Source organism: Astatotilapia calliptera, chromosome 19, assembly GCF_900246225.1.
Source record: "Astatotilapia calliptera chromosome 19, fAstCal1.2, whole genome shotgun sequence".
NCBI classification, from domain to species: Eukaryota; Metazoa; Chordata; class Actinopteri; order Cichliformes; family Cichlidae; genus Astatotilapia; species Astatotilapia calliptera.
In genome coordinates this window covers 27,560,619-27,571,438 of record NC_039320.1, presented here as the reverse complement: position 1 = coordinate 27,571,438, position 10,820 = coordinate 27,560,619, and the positions used below count along the sequence as shown (strand labels likewise).

At 41.1% G+C, this 10,820-nt stretch overlaps 1 protein-coding gene across 3 annotated transcripts in view; it reads right to left on the bottom strand.

Moving 5' to 3' along the window:
* Nucleotides 1-10,820, bottom strand: part of LOC113011867 (uncharacterized protein KIAA1522 homolog) — a 32,310-nt gene that overhangs the window by 5,848 nt on the left and 15,642 nt on the right. For 2 of the 3 annotated variants that reach the window (XM_026151669.1, XM_026151670.1), the window contains exons 3-6: nucleotides 711-854; nucleotides 559-602; nucleotides 320-455; nucleotides 85-195 (exon numbers count right to left, since the gene is read on the bottom strand). In XM_026151669.1, coding sequence (XP_026007454.1) covers nucleotides 85-195; nucleotides 320-455; nucleotides 559-602; nucleotides 711-854 — 435 coding nt within the window. Of the gene's footprint in view, nucleotides 1-84; nucleotides 196-319; nucleotides 456-558; nucleotides 603-710; nucleotides 855-1,945; nucleotides 2,526-10,820 lie in introns of those variants that run through there. The other variant, XM_026151671.1, reaches the window with a different exon arrangement.

The following is a 10,820-nucleotide window of genomic DNA, read 5'->3' as shown; positions in this document are numbered from 1 at the left end:
TGTTTTTTAATTGTCTCGTTCCAGCGGTGGGCCTGTGCTAGACAGACCCAACAGTTCATACAGTTCAAAAAAGTCACTGCATACCCAGCTCTCTCTGAACATGATGTGGGATACCCACAACAGTCTTCCTGTGGCGTCTTCTGGTCCTGGTCTTTTCTGACTTTTTCCCAGAGTTCAAAGGTCTGAATGTTGAACCTGTAGAGCGAATAAATGTTTATCCACATGTCGTCAATTAAATGTTTTATGCAAGCATGTCAAAGCGCATTGCATAATGACAAAGAGTGGATATAAATAGTGTTTTGGCTTGTGGTTAATTTACCTTGTCTGGTGAGTCCAGAGCGGGAGGATCTAGTGGACACTGACGATTGCACAGAGGCGACAGAAGACGTATCAGGAATCGTGCTGTCCGTCATAAACCCAGCACTTTCTCCATCTGTTTGAGCCGTCATTGTCGACTAGCAAAAACAGAAAGATTACTTATATTACATTAATAAAAGTTTTAACAAATCATTTGTGATATTAGAAAGCACAAGAATCTGTATATAATGTGTAACTTACAATTGTGCTTACGCTGTCCTGGTATTCCACTCCATTATTGGTTTCTGAAAAGACAAGAACATTTTTCGATTGATAATGAGACTTTTTAATTAAGTGTCAAAATCTAGGGAAGAACAAACATGTACTGGGTATATCAGTAGTTGGTTTTATACCTTCCTCCTGCATCATTTTCAGTCCTTGCAGAGCCTCAGTGTGAAGGTCCTCCAGGTACTTAGGCCTGCTGGACTCAATGAACACATTCTCCTGGAACAACGGGGGTGCCGGGGTCTTTTCATCGTCATCTAGCTTTAGGGCAGCTTTAAAAAAAAAAAAAGATAGGGAGAGGAGATCAGGCCAGATCAACTCAAAGCTCTGTGTTACTGTAACTGTAAATGATGGGGCCATATGGACAGGGGGTTAGCATTTAGGTGACTGTCAGGGATATTTAAGCACAGGAACAGTAAAGATGTTTGAGGGTTAACACATGAGTGTGAAATGAATAGACCGAACTCCAGTTCTTCTCATGCAGGATTAGACACAGTGATCCTCAACATGGGATTATCAGATCAAAAATCTGCCTGCAGCAACATATGCCTGGTGTTTTTTCCCAGCTTAAGCATCATTTAAAGAGACAGTACGAAGGACACTAATTAAACTGCTATGGCATCTCAAACGATGGATCCAATCCAAAGTTAAGCATTACTTTCAGTCATGTGTGAAACTCAAGAATAACAAAAACCCGAGTAACCTATTCATAAGACCGTTATATAAAATTAAAGTTAATGAGTCTTTACATTTAAAAGAGCAACATATTTTCTTCGTGAATCCAATAAGAACTAAACATAATTAAACATAACACCCATTTGACATGTCATGTAATACCTGCAGTGCTCTCATGCCTCCATGGCACAGTCTGGGATTGTTGGACTAGCAGCCTTCTACGAAAGTTTTATGTAACAGCAGTAGCTGCCCTACTTTTAGCTACCTGTCCTCCTAGCACTCTCACTGTAAGACCATGCTGGAATTAACCACGTGCTTAACAGTTAAAGCTAATTCTTACCTTCCTCTTCTGTAACAGCAGTATATATACACTGTTAAGGAAATCCTAATGTGCAAAATTGAAATTCTAGCTGTTCTTTTTTTAATATTTTTCTTATTATGAGAAGTATTTGTAACTACTGTAGGAGAAAAAAAAATCACAGCATTTTATATATCTGCAAAGTAAATATTATAGCTCAACAGTGGTTTTTATGGTTTATAATGACCAGACTTTAATTTCTTTATTGACTGCCATAAGCAAGGCAGCTGATCGAGCCTGTGTGGTCATTTATAGTAAACACAACCTGGGTAGGACCAATTAGTTTGGATCTTCAACCAATAAGATCAAACCTATGCTGCTCTCACTCACCTCTTCTCTTGGAAACTGTAGGAAAGCAGTAAAAATTATTGGCGTTATTAGTCAGAAGCACCACCATGATCTTTCTTATGTCTTCAAAAAGTTGACTAAAAGTATGTCCAAGTTATAAAGTTAAACCACATAAAAACACCCAAAAAGACGATCCAGTCAAAAAATATATAAATCCCGGAAAGATCACGACAGCATGAATATGGTGCTTGTTATTGTCAGTTCAGGTCCTCGCCGAGCAGAGAATGTCTCTTCAACCAATGGACAATCAGAGCTCAGACACTAATCCTCAGCAGCCTAATTCCTGCCATCCCTCTTCCTCTATGTCACCCCCCTGTCAGTGCTCAGTAAGATACCATCCCACTATCGTGCCCCGTCTGCAGACTAGCTCGCCCAGGATTGGTCAGTCAAGATGCAGAAATCAAACATGTAAACATTAATGCAAAGAGTGCTGTTGTCAGGGATTTGAGGTCAAACAGGCATGTCTTCAGTAAACAACACACCACGTCTTTGTTAAAATATACAATTTCATTACAGAACTCTAATAACATGGTCAACATTTCTATACTTCCTCAGACTTCATTAGAATAGACACTATAAAGCTGCCTTATAAATTACTTTTTTATTAAATTGGCATTTTAAAAATTTATATATTCTTTTTTTTTTTTTTTTTTTTAAATATACGTCCTTCCCAGCACAACTCCAAAAGGATCCGTCTGGCCTCTGGGATCAAACCGTGGATATTCTGCTTGTTAGGTGAATGCTTAATCTACTACACTAAATTGTTTATATAAAAAAATTATTATTTTGCCACAAGGGGGTGTAAGTGAATTGAAATGACTATTCCTGAAACAAGATTAAAAACATGTTTAGTACAGGCCTGCAGCTCCAGAGCACATGGTTACCCATGTGAAAAATACTCCCCATTGTTTCCAGAAAACACTACAATAATTTGTTACTATGCAGCCTGAATACAGAGAATGGCACAAGGCCTCCCTAGTTAACTTTAAGTGCTGCTATCCAGAGGGCCACCAAATACTTTTCAAGCAAGCTGTTACAGCGTCCCATTTTTGTCGACAAGACTGTTCTTTCTTCATTCCTTCCCTTCATTTTATTTTTCTAAATTTACTTTTTTTTATTTATCACTTCCCTGGTGCGCTGCACACACATGACATAGAGCACATGACAGCTGAACAAATGGAAAACGCTCCCATGGTCTGAATCCTACAGAGTGAGTGTTACAAGAAAAGAAACGAATCACATGTGGAACCAGCATATACAAACGAGTAAAAACATACCGCTGACTTACCAGAACTGGCTGCTCAATACAACGAAAAGCTGATACGCTTGTGTGTAAAGTAGTAAAGTCAACTTAGTATAATGCTTTATCTTTTTACCGTTAGAGTACAGACTTACACGGAAAAACCAGGAGTTACGGTTGAGAATAACTGCACGGTAATAATGACTTATAGTATCACCAGTTTGGCAGTCACATTTTAACAGAGTCCATATTAATCACTGGCATATTAAAGATACCATCTGTCACAGCTGGATTGAGCAGGATTGTGTACTAATGGACTGGTAGTGTTGGCGTTACATACATCCCCCACCCTAAACTGATTTTTACGTCTTAGATTTGGTTTTCTATGGTCTAGAACCATGTCAGTGAATCGATGCTGACTTTTCACTAGAATACAGGTGAAAGTCTTCAGCTTCACTTGCAGTGTCACTGAACGTTCATGGATATTTTTACTCTTCACTCTGCTTGCTACTCTTCCTCTGATCCAGTCCGAAGAGTCTTATTATGGAGTCCAATTCCTCCTTAGAAGATTGAAATTATAGGAAGATTGGAAGGTCCTTGTGGCTCTTTTGTCAAATGACACCTGTGACGGCCAGTGGGCTGGGTTTTTCTGACTTTGCAGCTTGTGCTGTTACGAGGGCTGCAGCTAAAAGGGATGCAGAGCCTGTAACTCAAGCAGAAGAGTGTCAGGTTGAACCAGATTTGATTGTTCCTGAACATTTGTCAGTTTCCCAGCAAGAGTTAATTCACGCACAGCGTGCTGATGCTTCACTGACTGAGCTGTTTCACAAAGTGCAACCTAGTGATGACGCTAGAAGTGCGGCCTCTGGTTATTTTCTGCAGAAGGATGTACTAGTCCGTAGGTGGATTCCGCAAGGGTTGGACTGTGTTGGAAGTCCAGTTGTCCAGATTGTGGTTCCAACTAAATACCGTGACGAGGTGTTGAATTGTTCTCATGACAAATCTGGGCATTTGGGAGTGACGAAGACTTATAATTACATCTTGCGCTACTTCTTTTGGCCACGTCTTAAGCGTGATGTTTCAGCTTACATTAAGACCTGCCATACTTGCCAAATTGTAGGTAAGCCAAATCAGTCTATTAAACCTGCTCCACTTTTTCCCATCCCTGCTGTGAGTAACCCATTTGAACATTTGATCATTGACTGTGAGGGCCCTCTTCCTAGATCAAAATCTGGTTCGGAGTATCTGTTGACTGTAATGTGCCAGGTTACGCGTTATCCTGCTGCATATCCGCTGCGTACCATCACAGCCAAGTCTGTGGTGAAGGCTTTGACACAGTTTATTTCTATATTTGGCATACCGAAGATTATTCAGAGTGACCAGGGATCAAACTTTTCGTCACATCTATTTGCACAAGTTCTTAAGCTGTTGAATATTGTACATAATAAAGCCTCTCCTTATCATCCACAGAGCCAAGGTGCTTTAGAGCGCTTCCATCAAACACTGAAGTCCTTGTTACGTGCCTATTGCACCGAAATGAGGAGTGACTGGGAGGAAGGTTTACCGTGGCTTCTGCTGGCAGCGCGAGAAGTGTGCCAGGAGAGTACTGGGTTTAGCCCAAATGACTTGGTCTTTGGCCACAAAGTTCGGGGACCGTTGACAGTGCTGTGCGATAAGTGGTTGTCAGGTGAACCACCAGTGAACTTGATAGATTATGTTAATGGTTTTCGGCACAGACTGTATGTGGCAGGTCAGTTGGCCAAACAGAACCTTGAAAAGGCTCAGGTCAAGATGAAATATTTTTATGGCCGGCGTTCTGAAGAGCAGCAGTTTAGTGCGGGTGACCGGGTTTTGGCTTTACTGCCGATTGCAGGGTCACCGTTCCAGGCACGGTTTGCTGGGCCTTACACCGTGGTAACTTCTCAACAGTGGTTGCTCCTCTGACTGATTTGTTGAAGGCCAAAGTAAAGTTTATTTGGTCTGCAGCATGCCAGCAAGCTTTTTGGGATGTAAAAGCTTTACTGTGCTCTGAACCTGTGCTTTTAGCCCCTCGTCTGGATCAGCCCTTCAAGCTGTACGTGGACGCAAGCCACATTGGTGCAGGTGCCGTTCTAGTCCAAGCTGACAAGCAAGGTACTGAACATCCAGTTAGTTTCTATTCCAAGAAGTTCAACTCCCATCAGCTGAATTATTCGGTCATTGAAAAGGAAGCTTTGGCATTAGTCTTGGCCTTGCAGCATTTTAGGGTATATTTAGATTCTGCTCGGCCAATTGAGGTATTTTCTGACCATAACCCTCTCACTTCCTTGAACACATTGCAGAACCCAAATCAGAGGCTCATGCGGTGGGCTCTCTTTTTGCAGCCTTACAATTTGGATATCCAGCACATTGAGGGCAAAGATAATGTCTTGGCAGATGCTTTGTCCTGTGCCCCTTTGTAACCAGCAGCTTCACTCCTCATATGCTTTGAAGTATGTCCTCTCCAGTATGGTTTTCCTTCCTCTTAAATTGCTCCTAGGTACCAAGGTTGCTGAGGTTGGAGTTGAGCTTTGGACAGTAGATGAATGAGAGGATTGACTGAAATCAATAAGATGAGGATTTCATGCTTATCTTATGGTTGAAAGTGAAGTTAAGTTTGAGTCCAAGAATGAAAACAGGGAGCAGGAAATATTTTGATTTTGGTTTTATATTTTCAACAAACCTTATTTAGATACTCAGTTTTAGGTCATGTTATCCAAACTACTGTCCTTTTTAGCCTAGATTGGCTGCATAGCAGACATAGAGCGCCACACACATACTGACACAATCCAGCGCTGATGCAACTCTTCCTAGAACCGTTTCATGGGAATCAGACAGATGCAAATACCTACCCCACACACACACACACACACACACACACACACACACACACACACACACACACACACACACACACACACACACACACACACACACACACCTCTCCTCCCTGCCCTAACTTGCCCCTCTCTCTTGTTTTGAACCGCCAGCTCTGAGGGTGCTGTCTGCCAGGTGCTTAAGCTTCTCTAATCAACACAAACCCGACTGACAGTGGGAAAGAGCTGAAAGTTCACCCTTTAACTCAAGGACGATACATGTAGCCTCGATCCGCTGGAAGCACATCTCAAAGCATCCCGGTCTGCCTGCATACTCTCTTTTCACGCAGGTGGTTTTTTGTGAATTAAACATAAACGTCGGAGGTGAAAGAAAAGGAAGCACAAAAGGTGCTGTGACAAGGACCGCAATGTAGGTAACAGATATACCTGCATCATGTGGCACTGAGTGCTGCACCACAATCGGTATGCAAGACAAAGACCAGATGTATCAAATAACTCAGAAAATCCATTAATGGTTTCACAACAGTAGATTGTCTTTTGGGGGTTTTTGGAGGGGGGAGTTGGCAGGTCAGTTACTTTTTAACGCCACAGTCAATGTCACCACATCCGTTTACATCCTGAACCTCCCCCACAGCACAGAAAACTCACTGTCAGCCACATAACAAAAGAAAACAAAAGGTCTTTATGAATAGATTTAGCCATAAGCAACAAATTAAAATCTCATTAAAACGTAGAATAAAATGGAAAGTATTCAGGCCTGCTAGAGCCTGTTTGATGAAAGCACAAGCTTAACTGAGATTCATATGTGAATACAAATCAATTAAAAGTGTTGAGAAAATAAAAAGCCTTAATAGTATTAGTACAACAAGTAGATGCTAGAAATAGGCAGAATATTTTGGATGTATTACAGGCAAACTTGGCACGTTTGTGATTTTCGCTTTTTCTATTTTTTTCCCCCCCCACTTTTTTCAAAAATGGGCACAGGATTTTAGGATTTTATGGGTTCCAATTGTAGTCTGGTGCTGGTGGTGAATCCACCACTCTGGACAAAACAGAAATTTCCAGCAATTACGCCATGAATCATCAATAATCTGGTGGTAATAGCTTGTTGTTCCCCACAGGATAAAGTCCACAGTCTTTCTCTAGTAGACCAGAAGGTAAAGGTTTAAATGTGCTATGTCCAGTACTAAGACAGCAAATTCCGTATGAACACTGCCTGAACTTTGGAATTCTCATAAACATCAGGGATTAAAAATGTAATCAGCCTCGCACCAAATACTGCAGTCCCTCGAATGGCTTGTTAGTATTTGTGTTCCCCTTATGTGACAACCTGGTCTGGTCTGATTAGCTAGTATTTGAGCCTGCTTTGTATCTAAAAGGTACCAAAGATCAGCTGCACAGAGCTGCTATCCCAACCTCATGTTTAACATTAATAACATATCTTCAGGATAAACAAATTGACACCTCTGGGAACTGAAACAACAGTTTCTGTTGACATAAACTGGGCAGGTACCTGCGTTATACACTTATGAGAGGTGCAGTCCCTGAATTCTGAATTCATCCAGAAAGAACAGCACACTCTCATGGAAAAACCACATTATTAATAGTGCGCATGTTTGGCAAAATTTGCTGCCCCAACACAGTTATCTTTATTAAGGATGTCACAAGTGTCTGCTACCTAACGTCGCTCCAAAATGTCTCGATTTAACTACAAAAGTCACGAGTGGTGACTCACGGACCTTTCCAAGCACACAGTTATCAGTCTCTCTGTAGACCAGCCGCAGTGTGCTGGCAAACATTTTCCTTTCGTGACAATAGCAATAGCTGGTGCCATGCCACACTGACATGTCTGCATATCTTGACAATGAAACAATGCAAAGATATCAGAAATAATGTTACTGTTGGTCGCCTTGCTTTAGTTTGGTAACAATGACACCAAACATTAGAAGAGTGCAGAGAATAAACTTGATGAAATGAAACCCAAGCACGTTATTCAGACTGGAACTAGAGGGCAAACTGGCACTTATTAAAACGTTCTCAACACTTGAGCGAACTAAATATGATCACATGGGCTACCTGGGTGTGGTGACACTTCATCTGCTGAAATCAAATCCTACTAAAGCCCTGTCATTATAGATAATGGCGTGCGCAACTGTTTACACGTCGTCAAGTCCACCAACGCTGACGTTCCCACAGCGTCAGCGTCAACTTGGTTTTCACCCACATTCACAACAGATTTGGACAGTTCATTTATCAAGTCGTTTTCAGCCCAAAGACGATTTTTAGGCAATTTCCTGAAAGTATCACAGAAAATGACATCATCCCTGCTCCAATCAAAAGGCACCTTTTCACAAAGGCGCTAGAGAACGAAAGCATCTTTTAGAGATTTATATTTCCCTGAGGCAACGATGTGCAAAAAGCAGTTACTGACTTCCCACCATGAGAGGAAGAAAGTGAAACTCTATCATAAGTCAGTTTTTTCAAACCTGTTCTCCTGCCCTTCACTGTTATTGTGTCGTGCCGCAGTGCCAAAGTCTCTGTTCTTTGTTATAGAGCATTTTAAGAGCAAATATCAGCACTTGTGTCACAACGATTTAGTTCTGCTTCTCCCAAGCAGCCTCTAGAACTAAATATTCAACAAAGGAAGTCTCATTAAATGGCTCATAGGATCTGAACCTTGCATGAAAACTAAACACAAGCTCACACACAAAGGGCTCCCTATTTCTAGCTTCCTTAGAGAGATATCTTAAAGCTCAGGAATGTGAGGAATCTCTGCGGGAGTGTTCAGAGCAAACAGGTGAGCGTACCTTATTAGGGCTGTGTGACCTAATTATCCTTAAACAACCTTGTTTCCATTTAAAAAACACAGGGATTCCTTTAAAAGGCCATTTTTAAGAGAAGACAGAGCTTGATATAGTTGCGTAAGAGACGCCTGTCTGGTTTTGACACAGGACTGGGTAAACTGAGAGCATGACAGAGACATAAATCACTCACAGACATGTAAACAAAGACCCAAATTGCCATTTAAGTCATTCAACTAATCGAGGTGAATCAACTTTCAAAGACAGATATCCTCTGCCCACTGGTCTCGAGATGAATCAGGCAGAAGTTATCAGAAAAGACAATGAACAATTGATGAGTTTATAAGAGTGTAAGGCCTCAGAGACTAGACTTTATCAACTCAGCAAATCAGAAAGTAAACCAATGCAAACTTTGGACCAGGAATCTAGATCAACCTGTGATCAAGTGAAACTGAAAAGTAAACTGATTATCCAACCAGCAGGTTAGTTGGTTTGGATTCTTAGCAAGCTTAAGACATGCAGTATCACTTCAATACAAAAACATATTAATAAGGCTTGGTATTGCTCAATGTTTTTCGTATTATGCAATCAGTATACAATTATGAGTTACCCTGAACAGAATTTTGTGCTTGAATTTTAATAACAATAGCTTAAAGTCAACTAGTCAAAAGAACTCTTTTGACTAGTTTTGACAGTTTTCAAAATATCAAAATTATAAAACCATGTGAGGTGATTAATACAGTTTATGTGGCTGATAAACAACTACTACGCTGAAAGAGCTCCTCTACATCGGAGCAACAACTAAATACCCCAGTCTTGAAGATTCCTAGTTTTCTGTGATTATTATCAGGAATAAGATATAGATATTGTACCAAATCCATTGGCTTAGTTATGGGTGGGGTAATTTGTGAGTATGTGGAGTAGATCCTATGTTTATACAGAAAGAACTTGGCTGACCTCAACTTGGCGATAACACTGTAGCTTGTCCTTTCGATCATTTATGTCTATCCTGTTTTCAACTCCTCTCTCCATTTGTTCCATTCCCTTCCTTTTCCCCACCTCCTATTTTTCCCCTCACATTAATTTGAGGATTTATTATTTCCTCATTTTATAACCAACAGGCACATTGATAAAGAATTTCCCGTCCATTTCAAATCATTAGTGTACCGCAAAACAGCGTGTAAGCTACTGCTAAAATGGCCCTAACGACGCCCTACATTGATCATTTCAAACACATGCTGGAATAAAGGCATTTTATCATTTGAACAGTCCCTATAGTGTGTCTGGGCTTAAAATAGCCTTGTGGTTGTTTGCGTCTGATAACCAATCTAGATTTGACTATACTTGATATAAAGTTTATGTTACCTTTACCTTTCAACCACTAAATTCTAATCAGGTCGTTCTTGAGTCCAAGTCTACCAGTAGTTCAAAAGATATGTTAATGAGAATAGAAGCGAACACCATGAGACCGGACAGTGTGCGCACCGCGGATGACGTCAGTGCGCACACTGTGTCTGAGGAGGATGTGCGGAAGTGCTTCAGGAAGGTGAACGCACGCAAAGCTACTGGTCCGGACGGGATTCCCGGCCGCGTCCTCAAGTCATGCGCGGCTCAGCTGGCTGGAGTGTTCACGCACATCTTCAACCTTTCCCTCTCTCTGTCTGTAGTCCCAGCCTGCTTCAAAATTCACAAGAATTTCACTCACATGTGCTGTACCAATGTACCTGCACATGTGATGTGACAATAAAAGTGATTTGATTTGATTTGAGAATGGGACGGGCATACAGTTTACACATATGGACAGACAACTCAACAATATTGTGTACCCCAACACAGCTGTTGTCAGGACTGGGAGAATGAACTGGCATTCATCACATCACTAGAAGTAAATGTCCTCACATTTTCACACAGCACCTTTTTGTTACACAACACTCAAAATGCTTTGGACTACAAGTTACATT